Source organism: Salvelinus alpinus, chromosome 8 (genome assembly GCF_045679555.1).
Source record: "Salvelinus alpinus chromosome 8, SLU_Salpinus.1, whole genome shotgun sequence".
Lineage (NCBI taxonomy): Eukaryota > Metazoa > Chordata > Actinopteri > Salmoniformes > Salmonidae > Salvelinus > Salvelinus alpinus.
The window spans coordinates 30,513,474-30,528,611 of record NC_092093.1 but is presented as its reverse complement, the minus strand read 5'-3'; the positions used below and the strand labels follow the sequence as shown (position 1 = coordinate 30,528,611).

Genomic DNA, 15,138 nt, shown 5'->3' with positions numbered 1-15,138 from the left:
GAGAAGATTTTTTTACAATATTGTTTTAAGTCAACACTTTATATACTGGTATATATATATATATATATATATATATTAAATGACACAAGCAATATATGTGTAGGTATATGGAAATGTTGACATGGATCTTTTCTATTTTCTTTGGTAATGTAAGATGGCAGCTTGTTATAAACCATAAACTTGCAATTTATGACTGATACAATGTATATAGCAATTTTGTGATCACCCATTGTTTGTTACATTGTATTACCACTAGAGGAGCATCAACAATGAGATAGATGCTAGTGGTCCCTCATCCGCTAATATGGCGCTGCCATCACTGCCTTCAGTCGCTGTAATACTGGGTGGGGTTTTGCCAGTAGTTGGGCATTTCCTTTCGGATTAGATTTCGTTGTCAGACTGGTATTTAAATATGCTGCAGTAACGAAGCCGGGGATGCCAGTGGCCGCTCAAGATTCTACGCAGCAGTAGGAATATACGCTTTATTATACCTGTATTATTGTTTTCTTCAGTTGGTTCGAAAAAGGTATATTATATAGAACAATATTTTGAAGATTCAACCGCGTCAGAATTCAAATGTAAGACGACATCACAATTTGCCAGCTTGATACGTGGATAATTTTTTGGATTCCTCTACAGTTTGAATGAAAATCGTGCTTTATAGCTGTGATATGTAAATGTGCATGTAAAAATGACTTAGGATCACTAGTATGTGTTTAGTCTAGTCAATTTACTGACGTATAGTGGTCTGTGCATCTTTGTCTCGTGTTTGGCCTGTAAAGACTTGGGGAACGCTTTCCATTCAAGGATATGTCTGCATAATATTTGATTGAAAGAAAAAACAAGCCATCTACTAAACCAATAACAAAGAGATCCTCCGAATTATTTGAATAGAAAAAGCACCAATAGAGGTCCCTATAGAGTATAAGGTTGTCCATTATCGAATTGCATCATGTTCAGCTGGTTGGGTACCGATGACAGGAGGAAGAAGGATCCTGAGGTCTTTCAGACAGTCAGCGATGGGCTCAAGAAGCTCTACAAAACCAAGCTGTTACCCTTGGAGGAACACTACAAATTCCACGAGTTCCACTCGCCCGCCTTAGAGGATGCCGACTTTGACAACAAGCCCATGGTTCTCCTTGTGGGGCAGTATTCCACTGGAAAGACCAGCTTCATACGGTACGTCTGTGTTTGAAATGTGGGTGCTTTGGTTGCCGGTCAGTAGGCCAAAACACTAGTGAGTTTTGTGCACTGATATGCAAAGAGGGGACATTACATGCATGGCAGGCACTGCATAATTAGTTTAATGCAACAAGTTGATTTTATTGTAGTACAAATTAGCCTAGAAAGATACATCTGTTAGTGTTTGGGTTGACTGGATTCCTGTTCAACCTTGGGCAGACACAGGTCAAATGTTGACATAGTCTGATTTAGGAGGGATGAGACATTCCAACAGACGAGAGAGCAACCTGCTGGGTTAGCATTCACCTATTATGGTATAGATGACTACAAAACTATATAAGTACATTATTGAAATCTAGTGGTATTGCATAGTTATAGACATAGATATACCTATTACAATCCTGTAATCCTCAATGCCATTTTGTGATTACATGTTACACTAATCATCTGCAATGTTCCCCTATAGTCACACCCATAACACAGGAATGTCAGCTGTTCCATTGATTTGTCTATTAAACTAGTCCATGACCATAGAACAGATCATGTTTCCAAGTTAAATTCCAGCTTTTCCCTATGGACTGCTATATGGCATGCCAACCATCCCACTTAGTGCTCATCAAAGGAATACAAGAGCAGATGGAAAGTCTTGGACCCAAAAGCATGTGTTGGTCTCTCTGAGCCTACCACAAAGCAAATGTTGTCTTGGAGATGGGATGGGAGGCAGATATAACTCTTCTTGAATCATTGTTTTGTGGTGGCATGTTTTCCACATCAAACTTTACTGGTGAGACTAAGTGAATCCCTCTAGCTGTGCAGTAATGCCAGTGAATACTAGTGCTTTTCCTGCTATCCCAAGGTCAGAAGTGAGATGCAGTCCTCTGCTGTCCTCTCACTGATAAGCCCTGCCCTCCAACCCTCTCATCAGCTCCCTTATTGCTACAGCAACATGTCACTAATAGTTTCCAGAGCGACTAGTCCAGGAGTTATAGAGAGGCGTGATAAGTGAGAGACATTAGTCTGGAGTCATGTAGAGAATGCCCCTGGCCACTGGAAGCACTTCCTGTGTATGATCAGCTTTAAAAGTCTGAAAAGCTTTGGGACACTCACTTCCTATCCCCTTTTAGTTTGTACTATCGAAATGAGTCATTAGCTTTATGGCACTGTTACTTCATAGCCCTTCATAGATTGTAGTACTTATTTTCAAACGAGTTATCATGTTTGGGTTAAGTAATTGAATAGTAGGGCTTTGTTCTCATGCTTTTGAAAGTGTGGGTGAGAATGACATTTGAGTGTGGGCTGGTTGATAGGGTTCTGTCTCAGTCTGGCCATATAACTGGTCTTAATTAGGCAGTCCTTTAAAATCCACGGTGACATGCAGACAACATTCTGTAACCAGGTGTGGTTGTGATCCCTTGGTACAGACAGAAGGAGAAATCCCTGAAATCCTCTCTGATTGGCATCAGACATGCTAAATTCCAGGTATATCAATCCCTGGACAAGATTGGATTAGATATGGATCGCATGCCATCTGATAAAAATATCACACATCTAAGAGCTTTCTATATGATAATACTTTAGTTTTTGCTAAATAACTTTTTATACTTTATACTTATATTTTCTGCTAAAGCCAGACCATACTCTATGTGCACCCACAATAGGAGTCGATTTCAAAAGTTGGAAACGTTTGAATGTTTAATCAACTACGGTTCAGCACTGGCCAAGTCGGTGATGGCTTTGTCCCACTGGGCACAGACGTCAATTCAGCATCTATTCCACATTAGGTCAATGTCATTTCATTGAAATGACGTGGAAACGTCGTTAATTCAACCAATGTGTGCCCTGTGGGGTTTCCTATGCTGCCTGTCATGGTCCAGTCCACTGTCAGAGTTTCTAGAGCTAGCCTCTCTAATAGTTGTTTTATTTTTTATTTGAACCTTTATTTACCTAGGCAAGTCAGTTAAGAACAAATTCTTATTTACAATGACGGGCTACCAAAAGGCAAAAGGCCTCCTGCGGGGGCAGGGGCTGGGATTGAAATACAAATAAATTAAATAAAAATATAGGACAAAACACATCACGACAAGAGAGACAACACTACATAAAGAGAGACCTAAGACAACAACATACCTGGCTTGGGAATAGAGGAAACTGAGAGATGGGCGGGGCTAGTTGGGCTACTCCTTTTCTCTGTGATTTGTACCCTATGCGAGGTCACTGTCCTGCAGGATAGGGCCAAAGGCAGCGTCTTTAGTTTCCTGTGTGCATTGTTCATAGAGGACGTGCAGGCCTATGTGGCGGCTGCAGTAGGGAGTAGAGGTCGACCGATTATGATTTTTCAACCCCGATACCAATTATTGGAGGACCAAAAAAAGCTGATAAAAATATATATATATATATATAATAATTGTAATAATGACAATTACAACAATACTGAATGAACACTTATTTTAACTTAATATAATACATCAATAAAATCAATTTAGCCTCAAATAAATAATGAAACATGTTCAATTTGGTTTAAATAATGCAAAAACAAAGTGTTGGAGAAGAAAGTAAAAGTGCAATATGTGCCATGTAAAAATGTTAACGTTTAAGTTCCTTGCTCAGAACATGAGAACATATGAAAGCTGGTGGTTCCTTTTAACATGAGTCTTCAATATTCCCAGTGTAACGGATGTGAAATGACTAGCTAGTTAGCGGGTACGCGCTACTAGCGTTTCAATCAGTTACGTCACTTGCTCTGAAACCTAGAAGTAGTGTTGCACCTTGCTCTGCAAGGGCCGCGGCCTTTGTGGAGCGATGGGTAACGATGCTTCGTGGGCGACCGTTGTTGATGTGTGCAGAGGGTCCCTGGTTCGCGTCGGGGCGAGGGGACGTACCAAAGTTATACTGTTACATTGATGCTGTTGACCCGGATCACTGGTTGCTGCGGAAAAGGAGGAGGTTGAAAGGGGGGTGAGTGTAACGGATGTGAAATGACTAGCTAGTTAGCGGGTATGCGCTACTAGCATTTCAATCAGTTACGTCACTTGCTCTGAGACTTAAGTAGGGTTTCCCCTTGCTCTGCAAGGGCCGCGGCTTTTGTGGAGCGATGGGTAACGACGCTTCGTGGGTGTCAGTTGTTGATGTGTGCAGAGGGTCCCTGGTTCGCGCCCGTGTCGGGGCGAGGGGACGGTCCAAAGTTATACTGTTACACCAGGTAAGAAGTTTTAGGTTGTAGTTATTATAGGAATTATAGGACTATTTCTCTCTATACCATTTGTATTTCATATACCTTTGACTATTGGATGTTCTTATAGGCACTTTAGTATTGCCAGTGTAACAGTATAGCTTCCGTCCCTCTTCCCTACCTGGGCTCGAACCAGGAGCACATCGACAACAGCCACCCTCGAAGCATCGTTACCCATCGCTCCACAAAAGCCGCGGCCCTTGCAGAGCAAGGGGAACAACTACTCCAAGTATCAGAGCGAGTGACGTCACCGATTGAAACGCTATTAGCGCGCACCCCGCTAACTAGCTAGCCATTTCACATCAGTTACACCAGCCTAATCTCTTGAGTTGATAGGCTTGAAGTCATAAACAGCTCAATGCTTGAAGCATTGCGAAGAGCTGCTGGCAAACGCACGAAAGTGCTGTTTGAATGAATGCTTACGAGCCTGCTGCTGTCTACCATCGCTCAGTCAGACTGCACTATCAAATATCAAATCATAGACTTAATTATAACATAATAACACACAGAAATACGAGCCTTTGGTCATTAATATGGTCGAATCCGGAAAATATCATTTAGAAAACAAAACGTTTATTCTTTCAGTGAAATACGGAACCGTTCCGTATTTTATCTAACGGGTGGCATCCCTAAGTCTAAATATTGCTGTTACATTGTACAACCTTCAATGTTATGTCATACAATTCTGGCAAATTAATTACGGTCTTTGTTAGGAATAAATGGACTTCACACAGTTCGCAACGAGCCAGGCAGCCCAAACTGCTGCATATACCCTGACTGCTTGCACGGAACGCAAGAGAAGTGACACAATTTCCCTAATTGTAAGAAATTCATGTTAGCATGCAATATTAACTACATTTACATTTACATTTAAGTCATTTAGCAGACGCTCTTATCCAGAGCGACTTACAAATTGGTGCATTCACCTTATGATATCCAGTGGAACAACCACTTTACAATAGTGCATCTAACTCTTTTAAGGGGGGGGGGGTTAGAAGGATTACTTTATCCTATCCTAGGTATTCCTTAAAGAGGTGGGGTTTCAGGTGTCTCCGGAAGGTGGTGATTGACTCCGCTGACCTGGCGTCGTGAGGGAGTTTGTTCCACCATTGGGGTGCCAGAGCAGCGAACAGTTTTGACTGGGCTGAGCGGGAACTGTACTTCCTCAGAGGTAGGGAGGCGAGCAGGCCAGAGGTGGATGAACGCAGTGCCCTTGTTTGGGTGTAGGGCCTGATCAGAGCCTGAAGGTACGGAGGTGCCGTTCCCCTCACAGCTCCGTAGGCAAGCACCATGGTCTTGTAGCGGATGCGAGCTTCAACTGGAAGCCAGTGGAGAGAGCGGAGGAGCGGGGTGACGTGAGAGAACTTGGGAAAGTTGAACACCAGACGGGCTGCGGCGTTCTGGATGAGTTGTAGGGGTTTAATGGCACAGGCAGGGAGCCCAGCCAACAGCGAGTTGCAGTAATCCAGACGGGAGATGACAAGTGCCTGGATTAGGACCTGCGCCGCTTCCTGCGTGAGGCAGGGTCGTACTCTGCGAATGTTGTAGAGCATGAACCTACAGGAACGGGTCACCGCCTTGATGTTAGTTGAGAACGACAGGGTGTTGTCCAGGATCACGCCAAGGTTCTTAGCACTCTGGGAGGAGGACACAATGGAGTTGTCAACCGTGATGGCGAGATCATGGAACGGGCAGTCCTTCCCCGGGAGGAAGAGCAGCTCCGTCTTGCCGAGGTTCAGCTTGAGGTGGTGATCCGTCATCCACACTGATATGTCTGCCAGACATGCAGAGATGCGATTCACCACCTGGTTATCAGAGGGGGGAAAGGAGAAGATTAATTGTGTGTCGTCTGCATAGCAATGATAGGAGAGACCATGTGAGGATATGACAGAGCCAAGTGACTTGGTGTATAGCGAGAATAGGAGAGGGCCTAGAACAGAGCCCTGGGGGACACCAGTGGTGAGAGCACGTGGTGCGGAGACAGATTCTCGCCACGCCACCTGGTAGGAGCGACCTGTCAGGTAGGACGCAATCCAAGCGTGGGCCGCGCCGGAGATGTCCAGCTCGGAGAGGGTGGAGAGGAGGATCTGATGGTTCACAGTATCAAAGGCAGCCGATAGGTCTAGAAGGATGAGAGCAGAGGAGAGAGAGTTAGCTTTAGCAGTGCGGAGCGCCTCCGTGACACAGAGAAGAGCAGTCTCAGTTGAATGACTAGTCTTGAAACCTGACTGATTTGGATCAAGAAGGTCATTCTGAGAGAGATAGCAGGAGAGCTGGCCAAGGACGGCACGTTCAAGAGTTTTGGAGAGAAAAGAAAGAAGGGATACTGGTCTGTAGTTGTTGACATCGGAGGGATCGAGTGTAGGTTTTTTCAGAAGGGGTGCAACTCTCGCTCTCTTGAAGACGGAAGGGACGTAGCCAGCGGTCAAGGATGAGTTGATGAGCGAGGTGAGGTAAGGGAGAAGGTCTCCGGAAATGGTCTGGAGAAGAGAGGAGGGGATAGGGTCAAGCGGGCAGGTTGTTGGGCGGCCGGCCGTCACAAGACGCGAGATTTCATCTGGAGAGAGAGGGGAGAAAGAGGTCAAAGCACAGGGTAGGGCAGTGTGAGCAGAACCAGCGGTGTCGTTTGACTTAGCAAACGAGGATCGGATGTCGTCGACCTTCTTTTCAAAATGGTTGACGAAGTCATCAGCAGAGAGGGAGGAGGGGGGAGGAGGGGGAGGAGGATTCAGGAGGGAGGAGAAGGTGGCAAAGAGCTTCCTAGGGTTAGAGGCAGATGCTTGGAATTTAGAGTGGTAGAAATTGGCTTTAGCAGCAGAGACAGAAGAGGAGAATGTAGAGAGGAGGGAGTGAAAGGATGCCAGGTCCGCAGGGAGGCGAGTTTTCCTCCATTTCCGCTCGGCTGCCCGGAGCCCTGTTCTGTGAGCTCGCAATGAGTCGTCGAGCCACGGAGCAGGAGGGGAGGACCGAGCCGGCCTGGAGGATAGGGGACATAGAGAGTCAAAGGATGCAGAAAGGGAGGAGAGGAGGGTTGAGGAGGCAGAATCAGGATATAGGTTGGAGAAGGTTTGAGCAGAGGGAAGAGATGATAGGATGGAAGAGGAGAGAGTAGCGGGGGAGAGAGAGCGAAGGTTGGGACGGCGCGATACCATCCGAGTAGGGGCAGTGTGGGAAGTGTTGGATGAGAGCGAGAGGGAAAAGGATACAAGGTAGTGGTCGGAGACTTGGAGGGGAGTTGCAATGAGATTAGTGGAAGAACAGCATCTAGTAAAGATGAGGTCAAGCGTATTGCCTGCCTTGTGAGTAGGGGGGGAAGGTGAGAGGGTGAGGTCAAAAGAGGAGAGGAGTGGAAAGAAGGAGGCAGAGAGGAATGAGTCAAAGGTAGACGTGGGGAGGTTAAAGTCACCCAGAACTGTGAGAGGTGAGCCATCCTCAGGAAAGGAACTTATCAGGCTTCAGTGAGAGGAAGGGAGGCAGAGTGAAACTGGACTGATGGAGAGCACAGGGACTGCGCACGTGTGTTAGGAGACAGACCATAGAGGACCATCCTTTCCTGAGGATGGCTCACCTCTCACAGTTCTGGGTGACTTTAACCTCCCCACGTCTACCTTTGACTCATTCCTCTCTGCCTCCTTCTTTCCACTCCTCTCCTCTTTTGACCTAACTAAATATGCAGGTTTAAAAATACATACTTGTGTATTGATTTTAAAGAAAGGCATTGATGTTTATGGTTAGGTTTGGTGCAACGACAGTGCTAAATCATCACCTGTTTGGCGAAGTAGGCTGTGATTCGATGAGAAATTAACAGGCACCGCATCGATTATATGCAACGCAGGACACGCTAGATAAAGTAGTAATATCATCAACCATGTGTAGTTAACTAGTGATTATGTGAAGATTGATTGTTTTTTATAAGTTTAATGCTAGCTAGCAACTTACCTTGGCTTCTTGCTGCCCTTGCATAACAGGTAGTCAGCCTGCCACGCAGGCTCCTCGTGGAGTGCAATGTAAGGCAGGTGGTTAGAGCGTTGGACTAGTAACCGGAAGGTTGCAAAAACAAATTCCCGAGGTGACAAGGTAAAAATCTGTCATTCTGCCCCTGAACAAGGCAGTTAACTCACCGTTCCTAGGCTGTCATTGAAAATAAGAATGTGTTCTTAACTGACTTGCCTAGCTAAATAAAGGTGTAAAAAAAATATTTAAAAAACGGCCAAATCGGTTTGTGTGTGTTATGAAAATTTGAAATCGGCACTAATTAATTGGCCATTCCGATGAATCGGTCTACCTCTAGTAGGGAGAGTGGTAGGGAAAGAGCTAGGCCTGTGTTTGTGTGTGTGCTGACTCCTCAGTCCTCAGTGCTATGAAAGAACACAGGCCTTCTTTCCTCTATGGTCTGTCTCCTAACACACGTGCGCAGTCCCTGTGCTCTCCATCAGTCCAGTTTCACTCTGCCTCCCTTCCTCTCACTGAAGCCTCAGTGGCAGAGCTGTGGGAAGGTTAAACATCTGGCTCTGGACAGTGCTGCTCATCTACTGTTGGCCGTCTACTGCTGCAATAGCACTGTATTATGGATTTAAACAGTGTCAACATAGAGACAGTACTAACTGGCACTGTTGACCCCTATGACAAGATGTGTGTAGAGTGGATATATAGAGTATCAGCTGGTTGACCTCACATCTGTTAGTGCTTTAAAGGTTTAAAGTAGTTTAAAAGGACACGTTCAGTTATAAATTACTAGTATTTACAATTCAATGCATTTCTAGGATTCTGCACATTCTATACAATTATACTACATTTTTACACATCTGTAATGTCAATTTGGACTGATTGACGATGAAACTCTTGACCTTGACCCTATAATTCAACAATGTTAGTATGTTCTTTTAAAAAGATGGTTAAGTACGATTTTACTATGTAACTGGTAGGTGTACCGGGCCTGTAATGTAAAATGTAAACTAAGATAGTGGACAATAAAATAATGCATAAACAGACATCCATTTCTCCTATTACTCCCCAGATACCTGTTGGAGCAGGATTTCCCTGGAATGCGGATTGGGCCGGAGCCCACAACAGACTCCTTCATTGCAGTGATGCATGGAGACACGGAGGGGGTGATCCCTGGCAACGCCCTAGTTGTCGACCCCAAGAAACCCTTTAGGAAGCTCAACTCCTTCGGAAATGCCTTTCTCAACAGGTGAGACTACAGCAGTCCACTAAAGTATTCTAGTTGGATGACTCAAGTTTTTATAGAAGGGTTGGTTGTTTAGCAACAAAACCGGCACGTGCACAACTATGGTGCAAAACAGATGGGGTTGATATAGACTGTTGACAACATGTAAACTATATTTAGTCTCCAAATGTTTATTGAAAACGTAAGTACATTTGCACAATGAGCACTTGTTATCTCTCAAATACATTGTTACAGTTGTTGGTTAGCTAGCGAATTTCAACCATAGCATAGACATGATATCAGTCAAAACACCTCAAAACAAGACACTAACAAGATACAATGAACTAAAACGAACCACCTATGATTCCCCACATGGCAGCTTCTTGTCATTGTTGCTAGCTATCTGACTGTTCATAACTAATCATAACAACGCAGGCCTTCCGGCCACATCGATGTGTGAGCATCATTTTTGTGATGTTGTCAGCCAGCCCGTCTATACAGCATATGAAAACTCACAGTTCTGATTTATTTTATGATGACTTGTTGTTTTTAGTGGCCTTATCCAAGATGACAGGGTAAATGTTCAGTAACTTATTAGCTTTCTCCCCAAAAGTTTAATTTTGTGCATCAAAGACAGAATGTGAAAAAAAACTCTGAAGGCCCCAGGAGAAGTTCTTCAAATTTGCTTTTAGTTTGTTGTTCCCCTAATTTTTTTCTGGGCTCAAATGCTAGAATTTTTATCTAGAACTCTGCTAGTAATCCCTGTGAGTGCTTCTCTGTGCTCTTGCTGAATTCCAATCAGTTTCAGAATGCCATTTGATTTGAAATTCCAATATGTTTTGGAATACTCCTTTGTATAAAGTTGTCATGAAACTTAAAAATGAAACTCACCATCCTTGAGAAAAGGAAAGGGAGGGAGGCGGAATGAGTGCAGGAGCGAGAGTGAAAGTTAAGTTTAGCCTTTCTCAACGGTTGCTGTGTTGAGCTGTGTTTACCATGTCACAGGATGATATCATGACCAGAGACTCCTGAACCTGCCACACATGCTCTACATTCCACCTCTGATTGAATTTCCCTCTGCTCACTGCTCAGGGTTTCCCCTTAGTTGCAGACTGTCAGTGGGTCTGTTTGCTCTTACAGTGCTTTCAGAAAGTATTCACACTCCTTGACATTTTCCACATTTTACAGCCTGAATTTAAAAAGGATTAAATCCAATACAACACATTACTGAGTACTACTCTCCATATTTTCAAGCATAATGGTGGCTGCATCATGTTTTGGGTATGCTTGTAATCGTTAAGGACTGGGGAGTTTTCAGGATAAAAAATATACAGAATGGAGCTAAGCACAGGCAAAATCATAGAGGAAAACCTGGTTCAGTCTGCTTTCCACCAGACACTGGGAGTTGAATGAACTTTTCAGTAGACAGGACAATAACCTAAAACACAAGGCCAAATATACACTGGAGTTGCTTTCCAAGAAGACAGTAAATGTTCTTGAGTGGCCGGGTGACAGTTTTGACTTAAATCTACTTGAAAATCTATGACAAGACTTAAAAATGGTTCTCTAGCAATGATCAACAACCAATTAGAAAGAGCTTGAAGAATTTTGAAAAGAATAATGGACAGATCTTGTACAATCCAGGTGTGCAAAGCTCTTAGAGACTTTCCCAGAAAGACTCACAGCTGTAATCGGTGCCAAAGGTGATTCTAACATGTATTGACTCAGGGGTGTGAATACTTATGTAAATTAGATATTTCTGTATTTCATTTTCAATACATTTGCTAAAATCAAAATATATACATGTTTTCACTTTGTCATTATGGGGTATTGTGTGTAGATGGATGATAAACAATTATATTTAATACATGTGGAATAAGTCAAGTGACAACAATTTTGGACCCCCTTGTGGCCCCCCTAAATGTGGAGTATGAAATAATTTTTACATAACAAATTTTTGCTATCGTTATTTTTTTACATCCGTCATTAGACTGTGGCAACGCGGAACATGGTATTTTGCCTGCTAATGCCTGCAATGCAGTGAAGAACACAAAATGACAACAATAACGTCTAATGTAACTGGCCCCTCTAACAGTACAACTGTCCCCAGCTTGGCCCCCCCAGTTGAAATGGTCTAGAACTGCCACTGCATGAGAAGCCCTCTGCTGCATGGTGCATCTTGCAGACGAGTAGGCCTAACATCCTGTCTGCAGCAGCATTCTAGTCTGCAGCAGCCTTCCTGTGTTACAGTAACCACTATCTAGATGCAAGAATATGCTTTATACTGTAAATTGGTAAATTGAATGTATGTCTTATTTTGCCCTTTGAGTTTGAAATGACCAAAGGGGATATAAAACATATTTTAGTCCAAGAGGTCCATTGAGAACCAGCCAAAAAAATTACACACGTTTCTGGGAACAGTTCACATGCTTCAAGACACCAAGCTCACTCAGTCTTGGCTTGTCTTGAAAGGCTATATCAGACCGGTCATTTCCCCTCAGTACATGAAAGTGAGAATTATTACTATGTTTAGGACAGTGGAGGCTAATGGTAGTAATGGCTGAAACGGAGTGAATGGAATGGCATCAAACTCATGGAAACCATGTGTTTGGTGTTTTTGATACTGTTCCACTTAGTCCACTCCAGCCATTCCCACGAGCCTGTCCTTCCCAATTAATGTGCCACCACCTCCTGTGGTTTAGGAAGTATGATTTGGTTCAAAGTGGTCAATACTTTATTTTACATGAAGGATACCTATCTGTCTGTGTGTCTATTTGTCCATCTGTGAGTCGGTCTGTCTGTTGGTCTTATGTCCGGCCAACTCTTTTTCTGTGTCAGATTTGATCATGTAAGCTCCGTATTTTTCAGTGTTGTATTCTTCAGTGTTGGGCTATCTATCTGACCATGTCTATGGCCATGTCTGTGTGTTCTGTAGGTTTGTGTGTGCCCAGCTTCCCAACCCTGTTCTCGAGAGCATCAGTGTGATAGATACTCCTGGTATCCTGTCTGGAGAGAAGCAGAGGATCAGCAGAGGTACGGCTCTCTACCCCTCTCTCAACCCTTCCACCCCTGTCTCAACCCCTCTACCCCTCCACCTCTCTCCCAACCCCTCCATCCCGCCACCTCTCTCCCAACCCCTCCACCCGTCTTTCACACATTCACTCAGTCCAGGATGGTCACCCTCAGGAGTTAGAGATCAAACCATTCACTGACACAAGTACAGCAGTGTTTTTATTGCACAACATAGCGAGAAGAAAGAAATCTGACTGAAAACCCTATATTTACTACTACAGAAATAGTCATAATGCAAATGTGTACAAAAGCAAGACCCGGGAGAAAGTAGTGCTCTATTCTAATGTTAGCAGTGCTGTTTGCTAAACTATTTCATATATCGTGATAGTGCAAAACAGTCTGTAGCAAAGAAAGTATGTCCTTGAAAAACGCAACATCTGTTACTGCTGGCGGACATACTGTAGTAAGGCAGCTTTAGCTCTGTTTTCTTAGCTTCATTACAACCAATTTCCTAACGGAAAATATTTGCATGATAATGTGGTGACGTAAAACCAGACCTGTGCTGTTGAACCCACTGAGGGATTTGCATAACCAGTTCTGTATCAAAACATCGTGGCTTCCACACTTCTTACACCACTTCTGTAATTACTTTATTAGCATTTTCCAGTACACTTTTGAACCTTCATTCCCATAGGGTTCCTATGTTTGTGGTGGAAATAGCAAGCAAGCTTCAGATATCCTGCTTCTCATGACTGACCTTTAAAACCACATGTAGGAAGTCAGGGAAACATGTAGCTGAGGCAGGGTTTTAGTCTGCGTTCAATCATAATGTGTTGAAAGACACCAGATATCACAGAGAGAGATAGTGTATACGACACCCATATGTTTATGGGATTTTATACAACGGGTGGGTCTAATCCTGAATGCTGATTGGTTAAAACTGCATTCCAGCCTGTGTCTATTCCACAAGTTACCACTGGCTAAATCTATGATGTTAAAATGCCTATTTACTCTGTTCCATCTAACTGCGCAATCCACTGTCTCATTTCACCTCATTTCACCTCATCAGCCCAGCCAGGCAATTTATAAACTTGATCTCCACTATAAAAAGCATCTAGACATTATCTCACATTTCTTTTAGAATAACATTTAGTTTTTCAAAAGCAGAGATTTATACAGACCTTGCTGTCTGTCTCTCCGACATTTGCAACATTGTTTCAATATTCAAATTCGATCGCCAGCTGTCCCATAGCAATGAAGGTGTTGGGAGGCAGGATGAGACAGACAGGTAGGCAGCTTTTCTTAGCCAGTCGAAATCATGAATCAGCATCATTTTTATGGATATATATAGTTGAAGTTGGAAGGTTACATACACTTAGGTTGGAGTCATTAAAACTAGTTTTTCAACCACTACACAAATTTCTTGTTAACAAACTATAGTTTTGGCAAGTCGGTTAGGACATCTACTTTGTGCATGACACAAGTCATTTTTCCAACAATTGTTTACAGACGGATTATTTCACTTATAATTCACTGTATCACAATTCCTGTGTGTCAGAAGTTTACATACACTAAGTGGACTGTGCCTTCAAACAGCTTGGAAAATTCCATAAAAATGTCATGGCTTTAGAAGCTTCTGATAGGCTAATTGACATCATTTGAGTCAATTGGAGGTGTATCTGTGGATGTATCTCTAGGCCTACCTTCAAACCCAGTTCCTCTTTGCTTGACATCATGGGAAAATCAAAAGAAATAAGAATTGTAGACCTCCACAAGTCTGGTTCAGCCTTGGGAGCAATTTCCGAACGCAATTTCCGAACAACAGTACACAAGTGTAAACACCATGGGACCACGCAGCCGTCATACCGCTCAGGAAGGTGACGCGTTCTGTCTCCTAGAGATGAACATACTTTGGTGTGAAAAGTGCAAATCAATCCCAGAACAACAGCAAAGGACCTTGTGAAGATGCTGGAGGAAACAGGTTCAAAAGTCTATATCCACAGTAAAACAAGTTCTATATCGACATAACCTGCAAGGAAGAAGCCACTGCTCCAAAACCACATAAAAAAGCCAGACTATGGTTTGGAACTGCACATGGGGGCAAAGATTGTACTTTTTGGAGAAATATCCTCTCGTCTGATGAAACAAAAATAGAACTGTTTGGCCATAATGACCATCGTTATGTTTGGAGGAAAAGGGGGGACGCTTGCAAGCCGAAGAACACCATCCCAACTGTGAAGCACGGGGGTGGCAGACTCATGTTGTGGGGGTGCTTTGCTGCAGGAGAGACTGGTGCACTTCACAAAATAGATGGCATCATGAGGGAGGAAAATTATATATATTGAGGCAACATCTCAAGACATCAGTCAGGAAGTGAAAGCTTGGTCGCAAATGGGTCTTCCAAATGGATAATGACCAGAAGCATACTTCCAAAGTTGTGGCAAAATAGCTTAAGGACAACAAAGTCAAGGTATTGGAGTGGCCATCACAAAGCCCTGACCTCAATCCTATAGAAAATTTGTGGCCAGAACTGAAAAAGCGTTTG

General features: G+C 43.5%; 1 protein-coding gene across 2 annotated transcripts in view; it reads left to right on the top strand.

Moving 5' to 3' along the window:
* The first annotated feature begins 361 nt into the window (after positions 1–361).
* Positions 362–15,138, top strand: part of LOC139582905 (EH domain-containing protein 3) — a 36,464-nt gene continuing 21,687 nt past the window's right edge. The window contains exons 1-4 of one of the 2 annotated variants that reach the window (XM_071413350.1): positions 362–578; positions 982–1,179; positions 9,429–9,605; positions 12,517–12,614. In XM_071413350.1, the coding sequence (XP_071269451.1) occupies positions 577–578; positions 982–1,179; positions 9,429–9,605; positions 12,517–12,614 (475 nt within the window). In that variant the 5' untranslated portion in view covers positions 362–576. Of the gene's footprint in view, positions 1,180–9,428; positions 9,606–12,516; positions 12,615–15,138 lie in introns of both variants that reach the window. The other variant, XM_071413349.1, reaches the window with a different exon arrangement.